This window comes from Crassostrea angulata, chromosome 10, assembly GCF_025612915.1.
Source record: "Crassostrea angulata isolate pt1a10 chromosome 10, ASM2561291v2, whole genome shotgun sequence".
Lineage (NCBI taxonomy): Eukaryota > Metazoa > Mollusca > Bivalvia > Ostreida > Ostreidae > Magallana > Magallana angulata.
The window spans coordinates 27,323,382-27,338,662 of NC_069120.1; the positions used below are offsets into that span (position 1 = coordinate 27,323,382).

Sequence of the window (15,281 nt, forward strand, 5' to 3'; positions counted from 1 at the left end):
CTTTTGCTACGAAATAATGCTTTGCCTGGTTTTTTTTTTTACATGGATAGCTTTTTTAAAAATTAAATCGATTTCACAGTCCTACACTTTTCAAGCTTAGTAAAACAATAATTGATCATTTACCAATGCATACTCCACCACTGCTTTGAAAACCTCGCTGACAGTCGCATGTATAACTTCCTTCCATGTTTCGGCAGTCCGAGTGTTCTGGACAAACGTTATTTTCACATTCATTCACATCTAAAAAAAAAAAAAAGAAAAGGTAAAACAGGTGTGGTTTTATGGATTCTTATTAAAGATGTGGGCATTTTTTCTTTTTGCTTTTCCAAAATTAGGTATATGTAGGTTTCAAGACGTAAGAATCAAGAAAAAGAAAGGAACAAACGTCAAACGAACGAACACAAAACATTTGTTAAATTCTGAACATATGTAGGTTTCAAGACGTAAGAATCAAGAAAAAGAAAGGAACAAACGTCAAACGAACGAACACAAAACATTTGTTAAATTCTGAACATATGTAGGTTTCAAGACGTAAGAATCAAGAAAAAGAAAGGAACAAACGTCAAACGAACGAACACAAAACATTTGTTAAATTCTGAATAAAAATTACTTGAAATGATTAATTTTTTTATTTCATGACAAATCCAACCACAGACAAATGGATAATGGTAGGTACATTAACCAACTGCATATAAAAATCATCAAATGGGAGGAAACTTAACACCATTTATTATGAAAGTGGGTATAATTAATGGGATAAAACTTAAAACCATTTATTTCACAAACACTTGTTACTTTGTTATCTTTGATATGCTATTTTAAGAATACCTCTAGTTCAACAACACTCTTTCTGTCAACTTTAAACTTACATATTATATAACTGACCGTCTTCTAATGTTTACTTTATTTTGACATTTTTCATCTACTGTATTATGTATCATTTGTAAGACTGTATCTTTACCTGAACATATGGTATCATTCTTGGCGAAACCATCATTGCAAGCACAAATATAACTTCCTTCAAAATTAATGCAGGTTGAATGTGGAGGACAAATCTCATGGACTTTGCATTCATCAATATCTAAAACATACCGATATCTTAGATTAATAAATATCTCAAATGGAATGTTTATTAAAGATTGGTGAGGTCGGTCGGGGTCATAATAGCTGAGAAAAATTTAGGCTGTTATTGCATATTCAAACAAATTTTAACATTGTTAAATATTTAGAAATATGTTTAACAAATGCAATTCTATCCACAGTCTGCAAAATAAGGAATTCATAACCTTATCAATATATTACCTTGACAACTGTCTCCTACAAGGGTAAATCCCTCTTCGCAAAAACAATTGTAACTCCCAATAGTGTTTTCACAGATGAAATGATTTGAACAAGGATATCCTAGGCATTCGTTGACATCTGTTATCAACAAAACAATATAATTGTTTTATATATATTTTGTGTGTGTGTGTTATACAATTAATTAAGACGCTGAAATCTTTGCATTAGTCTAATGCATTTTAATTGACTTTTTTCCAGAACATGTATTTAGCTTTTTCAAAAGCAAGTTAAATTTTATTTCGATGTTTAAAAGTCAAAATGACTAATATCCTATCTTTTTATCCTTTTAAAATAAAAGCACTCTAAAAAGTAAAAACTTTGTATTACTCATTTAGATTGAAGGCTTTAATTTCAGTTGCATTTTACATCACTGATTTATTGAGCAATGTTTGGAATTGAGGTCATCCGAGTCCGAAAGCAATGTCATTTACCTTGGCATTCGCTATTGTCGAGAACGTAGCCTTCCTTACAGAGGCATTCATAATGGTCTTCACGGCTCTTACAAAAAGTGTTTTGTGGGCAAGAGATACCTACACAGTTGTTGATAACTGTCAGAAAGAAAAGCAAAAACAGAAAAGTTAACTATTGTGCTATTTTGCAAGGCTTATCTTTTTGATGCTAGCCAAGGGTTTTTGGTCATCTATGTTTCCAAATAACTTCGGAGCGGGGGTGTACCAATAACTCTTGCCTGGCAATAATGTGTTAAATGATGTTCATTCATTTTACAAAATAAATATATATCAATAATTCAAAAGTATGAATGCATTTTGCATATATTATTATCAAAATACAAATTATTTATATTATCTTTTAAACTTACCCGGTCCTATTATCGTCCCATTCTCTACAAGAAAAAAGTTCACATGTAAATTATTTTACATCATTTACTAAACTTTTTATTCAAGTACCACAAATAAATATGGTAAAACCAAAACAAAATATTTTTTTGTGTTTCTGAGTATTGAGTCAAAGTCGTCAGTATCCATTTCATTATCCAACTCAAAAATCCTATCTGCAGTAAAAAAAAAAATCGGTGTTTTTTGCGCTTTGTTTTATTACATTTACCTGAGAATTGTGTGAATTCTTCCTTTAAGTTGTACTGCAATTCTGCCCGATGTTGATAATAAGCTGTGTTAAGTTCCACTTTCAACTTTGTGACATTATATTCTCCCATAATTGCTACCTTGAACATAACAATTAAACTGCCTTCTCTAAAAATAGATAATAATGACATCTTTTAATATTAATTGATGTATTATTTTAACATATATGACGAAAGAAAAAATTGACTCAAGCGGTAAATGAACGGCTCTAAACCGTTTGTTTTTTTAAACAAAATAAAAAAATGTTAAGTTTACAAAAAAAAAACACGAGTTTTTGAATATAATGTTACAATCAATTTACACACATATAAACAAATGTATGTACTATTGACTAAGAATAAAGCTCGACTATTAGAATACACCGTATGTCCAGTTATTTCAAAAATAGATTTTATTTTTTGGTTATTTTATCATATTTGGTCTTGTTCAACGAACCAATCTCCGAACAAAGCTGCGTTGAGAAGGCAAACCATCCAGTTGGGCAAGAGTTTTAAATAATTTCGTAGAAACACAGCTTCTTCTTTACTTTTACGTGGTATCAAAGATTACCTTATTGTGATTGCTAATTTTGTATGTCTACAGATACTTACACAAATCCTTCTATTTTGATGTTTCCAATCTGATCAGACATTCCAGCAATTGAAAATAATTTCTCCAGCTGAAAAACATTTAATTTAAAAGTGATACATTTTATGTATGTTTGAAAAAATCTTTTTCCGATTTTTGTATTAAAAAATGATCTTAACTTATTGCTTCTAAAAACCTACCAGTTGTAATATCTCAGCAACTTTCTTTTTAAACGCATCGGAGGTTGGATCAAGTAAAGATTGGTCAAACTCTTCTTCAATCTTGATTACACCTGATACTTCCTCATCCGGAATTACGGCAGATGCTGTTGTTGTTGTGGTCGACAACACTCCTAAAGTTGTTAACTTTCCAGCGTTACTCGTGGTTGTCAAAATGTTACCAACCATGGTTGACAGAATACTGCCGATCGTCGTGGTAGGTAATGTACTGGTTGTAGTAGAGGGGGTGGTACTGGTAGATTTGATTGTTGATAGTAATGCTGTTGTAGAAGTGTTAGTGGTCTGTGACGTAACATCTGACGTAGCAATGATATCTTGCGTTGATGATGGCGGAACAATATTCGTTGTTCTCTGACTTGAAATGGCAGTGTTTGACGTCGTAGGTTCTAAAAAAGATTGAATTATTAATTTTTAAAAATTATCATATATCAATTAAGTGATTTTTTTTTTATTTCGTTATGAAAAATTATGTTTCAAAGTTAGAAAAAAGTTTTTTTTTCATTATTATGGAACGATAATTCACAAACGTGTCATGAAAACTATGATGAATATAAATAAACATGACTGTACGATACGTCATTTTTGAAACAACATTGCAGCTAAATCACCCAAATATCGATCATGTACCTCTTATACTAGTTGTTTCATAACTATTTGTATAAGAAGTTTCTGTGGTTAAAATCTGACTGCCATTGGTGGTTTCTTCTGCATTAGCAACAGATGTAGACAATAGACTTGAACTTATAATAAGTGTTGTTGTATCATTTTCATATCGACTTTGATTTTTTTGTGGTGCAGGATCCAAAAAATCAGTAGTTAGATTCAAACTCATGGTCGTGCTCTCAGCTGAAGTTGGTAATTGAGACTGAGATTCCAGTGTGGATTTAGATGAAATTGTCGTTGTTATTCTATCTGGGGTTGCCACTGATGAAGACACTGAAGTACTTTCAGGCAACGTTGTACTTTCTTCTGTTGCTTCTATTTTTGAAGTTGTAATCGTTGAAAATGCCATAGTCTTTTCTGCGACCAGTGTACTTTCAGTTGTGTCCGTAGAAACAGTTGATAAGCTTTCCGTATTCGATATTGTTTCTGAAGTTGTTCTTCTTGTTTCATCATTTAGTGTTCCTGTTGAAATTGTTGATACTTCCTCTGTGACAGTCATGCTTTCTCCTGATGTCCTTGGGGCCGATGCTGTCATTGTTGTTAATGTGGATGAACTATCTTTTTCGTCTGTCGTGCGTTGTACCATTGTCTGCGTAGCTAAGGTGTGTACATCAGATAAAGGATACGTGCTAGTTGTAACGCTTGAAGTTAATGTCGGGGTCTTCTCGGCGTCGTCGGTGCTTTCTAAGGTCGGATTGGTCTCTGACGTACTAAGAACCTCCGTTGATGTTTCTCTTAAGTTTATTGTGGTCTGTTGTGTTTCCATTGTTGTAACTGATAACGGAGACGTCTTAACATTTATGTTTGAAGTTGATGGAAGTGTTGATGAACTCTCTATAACGTTTGTACTTTCGGCAGTTGTTTGAGTATACATTGTCGATGTTGACGGAATCGTTGATGTAGTTTCTGTGTCCGTCGTGCTTCGGATTTCTGGATTTATTTTTGTTGACATACTATTTGTCGTCTCTATATTAGATGTGGTAAATATTGAGTGCATCGAAGAATCTTCTAAGGCCGTCGTAGTTTCTTCTCTTGTCGTATCAGTTTCTGAAAAAGTTCTTGGTATATCTGTGTTAAGTGAACTTTTTTCTGATGTTGGCGTATATTCATTTGTTGTACTTTCTTGAATTGTGGTAACTGTGTTTGTTCTCGTGTCTCTCGTTTGTAGTGATTGAAAAGTAGACGTTGCGTCTGTTACAGTTTGGTTTTCTAGAGCATCATTCATATTTGATGTTGCCATTTGTTGATGCGGTGATGTAGGAAGGCTGGTAACCGTATTCACTGCGTTTATAGTTGACACAGGCGTATAAGTTGAAGATGCGTCCCTAATTGTCATTTTATCCCCTGTTGACTCAATATTTAAGATTGTATTATCAGTTGAAATAGTTTCTGATACTGTTGTACTTTCTTGTGAATAAAAATGGTCTGTTGGCGTTGAACTTGTTGATAATGCCTCTGTAATTGTTGGTCCTTGTGTTGATGTTGTGAAATGAAATTTAGTGACTGATGAATAAGTTGATGGTGTATTTAACATTGTTGTTTCTTCAAAAGGTTTCAATATATCTGCTGTCGTCTCCGATGTCACTGTCGATGTCGTTGATGCTGAATTAGATGGAATTTCGGTTGAATGTGAATCAATGCTATCACTTGTGGTCATCGTTGATTCAGTTGTTGATTGTAATAAAAATGATGATGATGATGTGTTATCTGTTGAATTTGAAAAAGTATTTTGCGTTGATGTTCCAATTGTAGTAGCAGTTGACGTAGAAACAGCTGTTTTAGTTAACGTGGAGTTGTCTAAACTTTTTGACGGGGTATTTGTGGATTGCAATTCTCCTCCCACAGAGGTTGAGTCTGGCATGTTTTCGCTTGTTGATGTCGATAACGATACTGTTTCTCCTGTACTAGGACTTATTTCATTTGTTGTAGCTAAAATGTCAGAAGTTGACATTTCTGCATTATTTACTGAAGAGGAAACAAATTCATTTTGTTTTGATGTTCCAGTGACATTGTTGATAGCACTTTTTGTTGTTTCTGTTGTAGATATTAGATCGTTGAGTGTGCTTTCTTCTTTTAATGAGGAGCTTATCATTGGATTTGTAATTTCTACTTGAGGAATGTCTGTAGATTCTGTTGTGCTCTCTAAAAATAAAAATAATTTTTACGCTACTTTGCTATATTCAGGTAACATTAAAAATATCAATATATAATAAGTGTCCATTGATTAAGACATAGATACTTGAAACAATAAATGATGATAAGCAATTGGAGAAATTTTGAAAAATAAATCGAAGTTGTAATTCACTTTTTAAAGATACTACAGAATCTGCAAACATGTCCAATTCAAACTTACTTTGGGTTGTGAAAAAGACTTACCAGAGCTTTTTAAAAATCCCTTATTAATTATGCAGTCTCATCGGAAGTTTTTTTTCGGTAACACTGGATTTTAATATATCATTTATTTCATTGGCTGTAGGTTTTACTCATTATTGGCTAATGTCTTTTGTAGGTGCGTGATATGTTTGAGTGTTAACTTTTAGATCGGAAGACGTCGTAAAAAATATACTGAAACTGTATGCAATGATACTGGAAACCTGGATTTATAATAGTTTCTTGAAATGTGTGTTTTGTCTCCAACAAAAGAGTTGTTTCTGTCGATGAAGTTCTCAATTTGTACGCAATTTAAAAAGTTGTGTTCAATTTCTATTTTGCTGATTAGATTTTCATAAGTAACAAAAACAAACATACTAAAATATCATGGTTTACTTATCTTTCATATGTATTGATTTGTTGTGAAATGCGTACATCGTGCTTTTTATTGTTATTATGAATGTTAAATTAAATTGGTCAAACATATAGCTTTAAGGCTATCATTTACGTAACTTCAAGAAGTTTCCGTCTTACCTGAAATAGAAGTCGTCGATGTAGTTAAAGCTGTATCTTCGGTTGTAGAAACTACAGTTGTTATATCTATTGAGGTTTTTATCGGTGTTAAGGTAGAAGAGGATTCTGTAACTGTTGATATAGATGTAATATCTAGTGAAGCATTCATAGATGGAGCCGTTGAATGTGAATGTAATGTGGTGACATCTTCTGCAGATGAACTAGTATCACTTAGTGTTGACATCTTATATGTTGTCGATGTGGATGGGCTTGTTTCTTCCATAGAGATTCCTATCGATGTCCCTGCCACAGTTGTATTTGATAGAGTTTTATTTTCCGCTGTCGTTCCAGCTGATGTATATTCTGACAAAATGGTACTCGTTTCCTCTGTATTTTCAAGTAACTTTGTTGACATTGTCGATGTTTCTGCTGTTATTTCATGATTTAAAGTTGACATATCGATCGTCGACTGTGTCGATGATACCGATATAGTTGACGATGATGATGTATTTTCAATTGAAACTGGAGTCGTTGTAGCAGATGGTGAATGTGCTGTTGGTGTCGACAGTTCTGTTGCCGATAAGGTATTCAAAAATTTAGTTGTTAAATTTTCTTTAAAAGTTGCATCTGTTGAAAACCCCGCTGTTGTAGATGATAATTCTGCCGTTGATATTGTTGTTTGTTCTGTATGTAAAACAGAGGTTTCCGGTTCTTTTGTCACCATGTCGGTCGTTGATCTATCCAAAACTGTTGTGTTTGATTCTGATAATTCAGTATCATTCACAAATTTTACAGTGGTTTCTTCCATTTGATTTTTCCGGGTGGTTTGTAGTATTTCAATCGTTGTGGTGCTCTGGGTAGGATTATCTGTTGGGGACTGTGAAGTCATTTCTTCTGTATTTAACGTTGAGGGGTCGCTTTGTGGGGATTCTGTCACCGTAATTAATGTTTCACTCAACGTTGAAGATATGAAATCATCTGTCGATGCTTCTGGTTTAGATGCAGTTGTATGTGTTGGTTCAACCTCAGGAATAGAGGTAGTTGTGGGTGAATTCGTAGATAAGGTAATCGTTTCTGTATTCATTGCCATGGGCTGTTCTGTTGAAGTAGACGTTTCAGACTGAAGAATAGTTGTTGTTTCAGTTATCGTTGCTTCTGTTGTTGTCATTAGTGATTTTGTAGTTGTTGATTCAGTGGTCAAAGGCGTTGCAGTTGATTGCTCTAAATATGTGGTCGTAGATTTTTCTGATGTAGTAATATGCTCTGCTGGTCCACTTGTAAGACCAAATTCTCTGGTGGTTGTGTACTCTTCAGATGTAGTGATTTTAACCGTTTCTGGTGTAAAAAGCCCTGTGGATGATGTTCCTGACATAGCTGTTGAGGGTGATGATGGTGTTTTTGTAGTTGTTTCAGTTGAGACTGTTTCTGTGGTTACGTTTGTTGGTGTGGATGGATCCCCTGAAATCGTCGCAGTAGTTGAATCTGTTACCGTTGTTGTTGATGTTGGCTCTGTGGTTATTAAAGAAAACGGCGAAGTTTTTTCGGCATTAGATTCTGATGAAATAAGTTCTGGCAATTTTGTTGAAGTCACAGTTGGTTGCATCCCTGTTAACGATGTTGTTTTTAATGGTTTCTCTAAATCTGTAGAAGATTCGTCAGCAATTTTAGTAGTTGAGGATTCTGCCAAAGTAGATGTTGTTATTGGTTGCATTTCAAGTGAGGCAAGGGAGGATTGTTCTGATAGTGTTGTTACTGAAGGGGATTCTTTTGAGGCTGTCATTGTATTAGATTTTGCTGATGTTGACTCTGTTGACGTTGACAAGCCTAAGTTATATGTAAACGTAATTTCTGGTGATTCCGTTGACATCTCCTCTATTAAAGTCGAGGGCGACAAATTTGAAATTGTTGATTGAATATTTTCTGTTGATGATGAGTCTTCTTTGTGTGTTGTTGTAGTAATTGTTTTGGTTGTTTTCGATTGTTCAAACGTTGAGTCTGAGATTGATTCTGAAGAGATTAAGGTTGATGGTGTTTTCGAAGATGAAACGATGGATGATGTTTCTAATAATGTTGTTGAAACTATTTTAGATGTTGTTTGTAATAACTCACCTGATGTTGCAGCTGTTTCGGTTGAGCTCATTTGTGTCATTGAAACTGTAGTTGATGGCATTTCATTTTGTGATGATGATTCTGTCATGATCATGGTTGATGGTATTTCTGTGGAAGAATCTATAAGAGTCGTTGATGAGCTATATTCTGCTGAAGTTGTTAGTAAATCAGTTGTTTTACTAGTGGGTGTCATTGATGGGGATTCATTTGATAATGTTGTTGTCTGTAAACCCATCATATTTGAAGTTACTGTTGATGATGATTCTGAAGATGGTGTTGAATTTTGTGACTGTGAAATAAGAGTTGTAGAATTTTCTGTGGGCGGTGTGGTTTCTGCAGTTTTGTGTGTAAGTGAGTCTGTTGATGAAACTTCTTCTGACATTGTCGTTTGCGTTGTTTTTATCGTGTCAGCATTATTGCCTAATGTAGCAAGAGTTGATGAAGATAATAATATTTCTGTTGAGGTATGAATTAAACTTTCTTTTGTAGTTGATTCAGTTTCAATCGTTGATGTTGAGGGTGGTATAGGCAATGCTGTTGATGACCCACCTATATCTTTAGTTGATGATGATGGAATAAAACTGGTTGACTCGTCCTCTTTCAAAGATGTAGAAGTAGGTCCCGCTTGCTGCTCTGTAGAAGTCGAATCGATATGTGTAGTGGTTTGTGTTGTAGTTGCAGCTTGGTCTTCAGATGATGTAATTGGTATTGTAGTTGTATCTTGAGATATCTGAACAGAGTTTCTTGGGCTTTCGTTGGTCACTGTTGATGGTAAATATGTTGTGGATGCTTCGGTTGTTGTTGAATCAATATTAAGGGACGACTGAGAAGTAATCAAAGTATTGTCTTTTGTGAATGACGATGTTGTTTGCGCAGTTGTAGAAGCTTTTGATGTGTTTGTTGTTTGTGCAGTTGAGATTTCTACCGACTGCTGAGTTGCTGGTAATTCTGTTGTTGTTATTATAGAAGATATTACTGGAGTTGAATCTGTTGTTTGTTGTGTATTTGTTGTTTCGATAGGTGAAGAAGGGAATGTTGTTGGAAATTCTGTGGATTTTTGCACTGTCGTTGTGTCAATCTCAGCAGAAGTTTGTGTTGAGGTTGTAAATTGATTTTCAGACAATGTTGATAAAGTTCCTGTGGACTGTTGTGTTGTAGTCAAGTCGATATCTGGAAAAGTTTGTGTCATAGTTGTAGATTGAAACTCAGAAAACAATGTAGATGGAGATTCGGTTGGTTGTTGTGTTGTCGTATCTATATTTGAAGAAATTTGTATCCTTGTTGTCGATTGATTTTCAGACAACAATGTTGTCAAAGGTTCTGTTGGATTTTGTGTTGTTGTTGAATCAATACTAGCAGAAGTTTGTCTGAAGGTTGTAGATTGATCCTCGGATGACGGCAGTGATGAAGATTCGGTGTGGTGTTCCCTTATTGTTGTTTCACTGAACTGTTTTGATATTGTTGTATCGATATCAGGAGAAGATTGTACAGTGGTTATAGATTGGACATCAGACGACAATGTTGATGAAGGTTCTGTTGGTTGTTGCGATGCTGTAATGTCAATAATAGGAGAAGTTTGTTTCGTGAATGTAGATTGATCATTATACGAAAAAGTAGATAACGTTTCAGATGGTTGTGTTGTCACATCGATAGTTGAAGACATTTCTCTCGTGGATGTTGAAGGAACCTCAGACGGCAACGTTGATGAAGATTCTGTGAGATGATGTGCTTCTGTTGTGTTGATCTCAGATGTTTGTTTTGACGTTGTAGATTGATTCTCCATGGACATTGTTGATATATTTTCAGTCGGTTGTTGTGTTGTTTTTTCTGTTAGTTTTTGTTGTGATGTTGTTGTATCAATAGTTGGAGAAGTTTGTATTGGGGACGTAGATTGAACCTCAGATGACAATGAAGATAGAGATTCTGTGGATTGTAGTAGCGTCGTTGCATCACTCCTTGTAGAAATTTGTATTGTTGTTGTAGATTGTCCAGCAGACGACAGCTCTGTATGTTGTTCAGTTGTTATTGTCTCAGTACTTGCAGACATTCTTGCTGTGCTTGTAGAATGGATTTCAGGCGATTGTTGTGATGTCGTATCAATATTTGATGACGTTAGAATCGTACTTGTATACTGTTTCTCTGACGACAAAGTTGATGTTGATTCTATTGGTTGTGATGTTGTATCAATATTTGATGAGGTTGGTGTTGTTCTGGTAGATTCATCCCCAGAAGAAAATGTTGATTGTTGTTTTGTTGTTGTATCAACATTTGGAGAAGTTTGTATTGTACTTGTAGATTGAGTCACATGGGATGATATTGATGAAAATTCTGTTGGTTGTTGTGTTGTTGTAATATCAACGTTTTGAGAACTTTTTGTCGTACTTGTATACTGATCTCCAGAAGAGGTTGTGGATTGAGATTCTGTAGATTGTTGTGTTGTTGTTGTATCAACATTTGGAGAAGTTTTTATCGTGCTTGTAGATTGATCCTCAGAAGACAATGTGGATTGTTGTGTTGTTGTCATATCAACATTTTGAGCTGTCGGTATTGTTGTGGTAGATTGATCCTCAGAAGACAATGTGGATGGAGACTCTGTGGATTGTTGTGTTGTTGTCATATCAACATTTTGAGATGTCTGTATTGTTGTGGTAGATTGATCCTCAGAAGGCAATGTGGATGGAGACTCTGTGGATTGTTGTGTTGTTGTAATATCAACACTTTGAGTTGTCTGTATTGTTGTGGTAGATTGATCCTCAGAAATCAATGTGGATGGAGATTCTGTTGAATGTTGTGGTGTTGTCATATCAACATTTTGAGATGTCTGTATTGTTGTTGTATATTGATCCTCAGAATCCAATGTGGATGGAGATTCTGTAGATTGTTGTGTTGTTCTTGTATCAACATTTGGAGTAGCTTTTATTGTGCTTGTAGATTGATCCCCAGAAGTTAATGTGGATGGAGATTCTGTTGAATGTTGTGTTGTTGTCATATCAACATTTTGAGATGTCTGTATTGTTGTTGTAGGTTGATCATCAGAAGTCAATGTGGATGGAGATTCTGTAGATTGTTGTGTTGTTGTTGTATCAGCATTTGGAGTAGCTTTTATTGTGCTTGTAGATTGATCCCCAGAGGTCAATGTGGATGGAGACTCTGTTGATTGTTGTGTTGTTGTCATATCAACATTTTGAGATGTCTGTATTGTGGTAGTAGATTGATCCTCAGAAGTCAATGTGGATGGAGATTCTGTTGATTGTTGTGTTGTTGTATCAACATTTGGAGAATTTTTTATTGTGCTTGTAGATTGATCCTCAGAAGTCAATGTGGATGTAGACTCTGTTGATTGTTGTGTTGTTGTCATATCAACATTTTGAGATGTCTGTATTGTTATGGTAGATTGATCCACAGAAGTCAATGTGGATGGAGATTCTATTAATTGTTGTATTGTTGTCATATTAACATTTTGAGATGTCTGCATTGTGGTGGTAGATTGATCCCCAGAAGTCAATGTGGATGGAGTCTCTGTGGATTGTTGTGTTGTTGTCATATTAACATTTTGAGATGTCTGCATTGTGGTGGTAGATTGATCCCCAGAAGCCGATGTGGATGGAGACTCTGTAGACTGTTGTGTTGTTCTTGTATCAACATTATGAGATGTCTGTACCGTACTTTTAGACTGATCCCCAGAAGTCAACGTGGATGGAGATTCTGTGGTTTGTTGTGTTGTTGTCAGATCAACATTTTGGGAAGTTTGTATTCGGGTGGTAGATAGATTCTCAGAAGACGTTAATGAAGACTCTGTAGATTGTTGTCTTGTTGTCTTATCAACATTAGATGAAGTTTGCATCAGAGTGGAAGATTGATCCTCGGAGGACGATGCTGGTGAAGATTCTGTGGATTGTTGTGGTGTTGAAAATTGTATTGTAGTTGATGATTCAGTGGAATGTTGTTTGGTTGTTGTATCCACATGGAGGCCTGCGCCTGTTGTTGTTTGATCATCAGACGAAGCTGTTAAAATAATTTATGAAATATCGTATGAGGATATTACAAGGAAAAGTGGTAGATACATAAAGAGTTTTACCGGGAAGTTACTTCAAACATTCCTATAAACTAAACGTGTTTGTGCGTATGTTTTTAATTAATATTTCACTCGTTGCCGTCATGAAGAAAGCCAATGCCCACATGATGCGTTTGGTTGAAAATAAATTATTTTTTTGCTAAAGTATTCACATATAATGTATTTTTTCTTAAAGAATAAGTGAGATGGTAAAAGTTTTTTCTCTTGAAGAGTAAGTGAGATGATAAATACTTAAAATCCAAGACAACTATTTATAGTAATATGATTTTGCTTAAAGTGACATGGTCATAATTTGATCAAATTTTAATTTTCTATTTTCATTGTTTATAATGCTTAAGGAATGTTTTTCTAATTTAGAGCAAGATACCGATCTCACTATTCTTTGTTATGTAAACGAATTACGTGTCATGATTTTGTATTGGTTCAATATACCGGTAGAAGTTATTATCAAGCTGATTTTTCTGTCTGCTAATTCGTTTTGAACATAAATGATTAAACAGTTCCTAGCGTTTGTCACACCCATTTTAGGTCTAAATCTGAAACTTTCTTTATGTAAGCAAAAACATGACCGAAGCTTAGTTTAAAATGTGTAAATTCGTGACCATATCCCTTTAAAATGTGTGCGATATTCCGGAAACTAGGAATTTTGTTTTTAAAAAGTATTGTTTAATTCGTCCACATGCTAAAAACTGACTCTCTACAGACAGAGGATTTTTCTTAAAGTTGATTTTACTTCTGATTAAAATACACGGAGAGTTCAAAGAACAATTTAAAACACACAATAAAATCGTCGTCTTATAGCCAGGATGAAGCTGACGACCTTATTAAACATAGCAACTGTATTCCTAAATATGTGTTGCTTCTCTCAAAACTATAGAATACGACAGTGTGGCTAAATGACAGAAACTTTTTTCAAAGTCTGCTGGTAACCCCTTCATACACTGCAGAATTTTGAAACATTCTTTTCTCAAAGAAGTTTTACATGTATACTTTCATATGGCTCTTGGATTTTTCCTTTACGTGTCCTTTCTAGAAACTTGTGAAAAAAAATTGAAGGTGTTCATGGTTAACCATGCTACTAAAAATCCGTGGGTGAAAATGAAAGAAAAATCCAACAGTGGGCAAGGTCACAAAATTGTAAAAAGAATTAAAAAACAAAAAACAAAATAATAACAGAAAAAGGAACACAAAAAAGTACCCGGCATCCACTGAGATGGTGAAATAATGGTCCGACGTACAGAACTTTTACCTTAGAAATAATGATTTCAGACAACAGATAGCATCACTAATCATTTAAATTGGCGGAAGAAAATGACGTTTGGAAAATAGATTGTCGCATTGGAAAAAAAGTGAGCTCACGATATCCTATAACACGAAATCCTTCTGCTCTGAGAAGGAGATCTGTGATAATGATATTTCAGACAGTATTTTTTGTTTAAGAATTTTATCATTCAGCCAAATTTGTCCTTACATAGGGGCCGAATAAGAACAACTGATAACTGCTATCAAAAGAGAGCCTAGTCTTAGATTACATGTGTTTGAATGAAATTTTTTTTTGAGCTGCTTGGTCATTTCAATCCCAGGAAATAAAGAGAAATATATACTATGGTATATAAGCTTCACATTATTCAGCTGTTATGCAATTAAAATAAGAAAAACATCTTATATTGACATATATAAATATACTCATAGTTTATCGATGACATCAGAATTATTCCGTCATAAACGTTTAAAGCTTGAAACCTACTTTCAAGATCGAAGTAAGATCATTTGGTTTTTAAGCTATAATTCTATTCATTTTTATTGTATTAATTGTTGTGATTTTAATTAGGGAAACGACGGAAGTACAAAAGAAATATAATGAAACAGGAAGACATTAAAACATCTCTTTCAGTTTAAAACCTCCATTTCTAAATATTTTGCACACGATTTTAAGATAATTAGCGTCATATATCACTTAACACGCAAATCGATAAACTATGGCCCAAAAGAGGAATTCAGATGCCATTTGCTTCCGCCATCTTCTATTTACGCTACTTCCGGTTTCAGCGTCTTGACCTATTTGACTGTTTCACTTTTTTAGCTCGTGGTTGTTTGCGTAAAATTGCTAATAAGAGTGACTGTCACACAATCATTTATAAGAGTGATTAACGAACTCTGATAACGAACAACGGCACTTCGTCCCTTCATAAGATACAGGCAAAAATTATATAAATAGTGTAATTATTATTGTTTGTAATGACAAAGTGGAAGAAATGAAACCAAATAGTGTAGAACTACCTTTTGAAAACTATTTTCATG

At 34.4% G+C, this 15,281-nt stretch overlaps 1 protein-coding gene across 1 annotated transcript in view; it reads right to left on the bottom strand.

Annotated features, from left to right (window-relative positions):
- The window catches only part of LOC128167436 (uncharacterized), a 44,107-nt gene that overhangs the window by 18,590 nt on the left and 10,236 nt on the right, over positions 1-15,281 (bottom strand). The window contains exons 3-12 of the mRNA XM_052833158.1: positions 10,567-12,910; positions 8,906-10,257; positions 3,212-3,636; positions 3,035-3,102; positions 2,407-2,552; positions 2,162-2,185; positions 1,773-1,889; positions 1,303-1,419; positions 962-1,081; positions 124-240 (exon numbers count right to left, since the gene is read on the bottom strand). Coding sequence (XP_052689118.1) covers positions 124-240; positions 962-1,081; positions 1,303-1,419; positions 1,773-1,889; positions 2,162-2,185; positions 2,407-2,552; positions 3,035-3,102; positions 3,212-3,636; positions 8,906-10,257; positions 10,567-12,910 — 4,830 coding nt within the window. The remainder of the gene's footprint in view (positions 1-123; positions 241-961; positions 1,082-1,302; positions 1,420-1,772; positions 1,890-2,161; positions 2,186-2,406; positions 2,553-3,034; positions 3,103-3,211; positions 3,637-8,905; positions 10,258-10,566; positions 12,911-15,281) is intronic.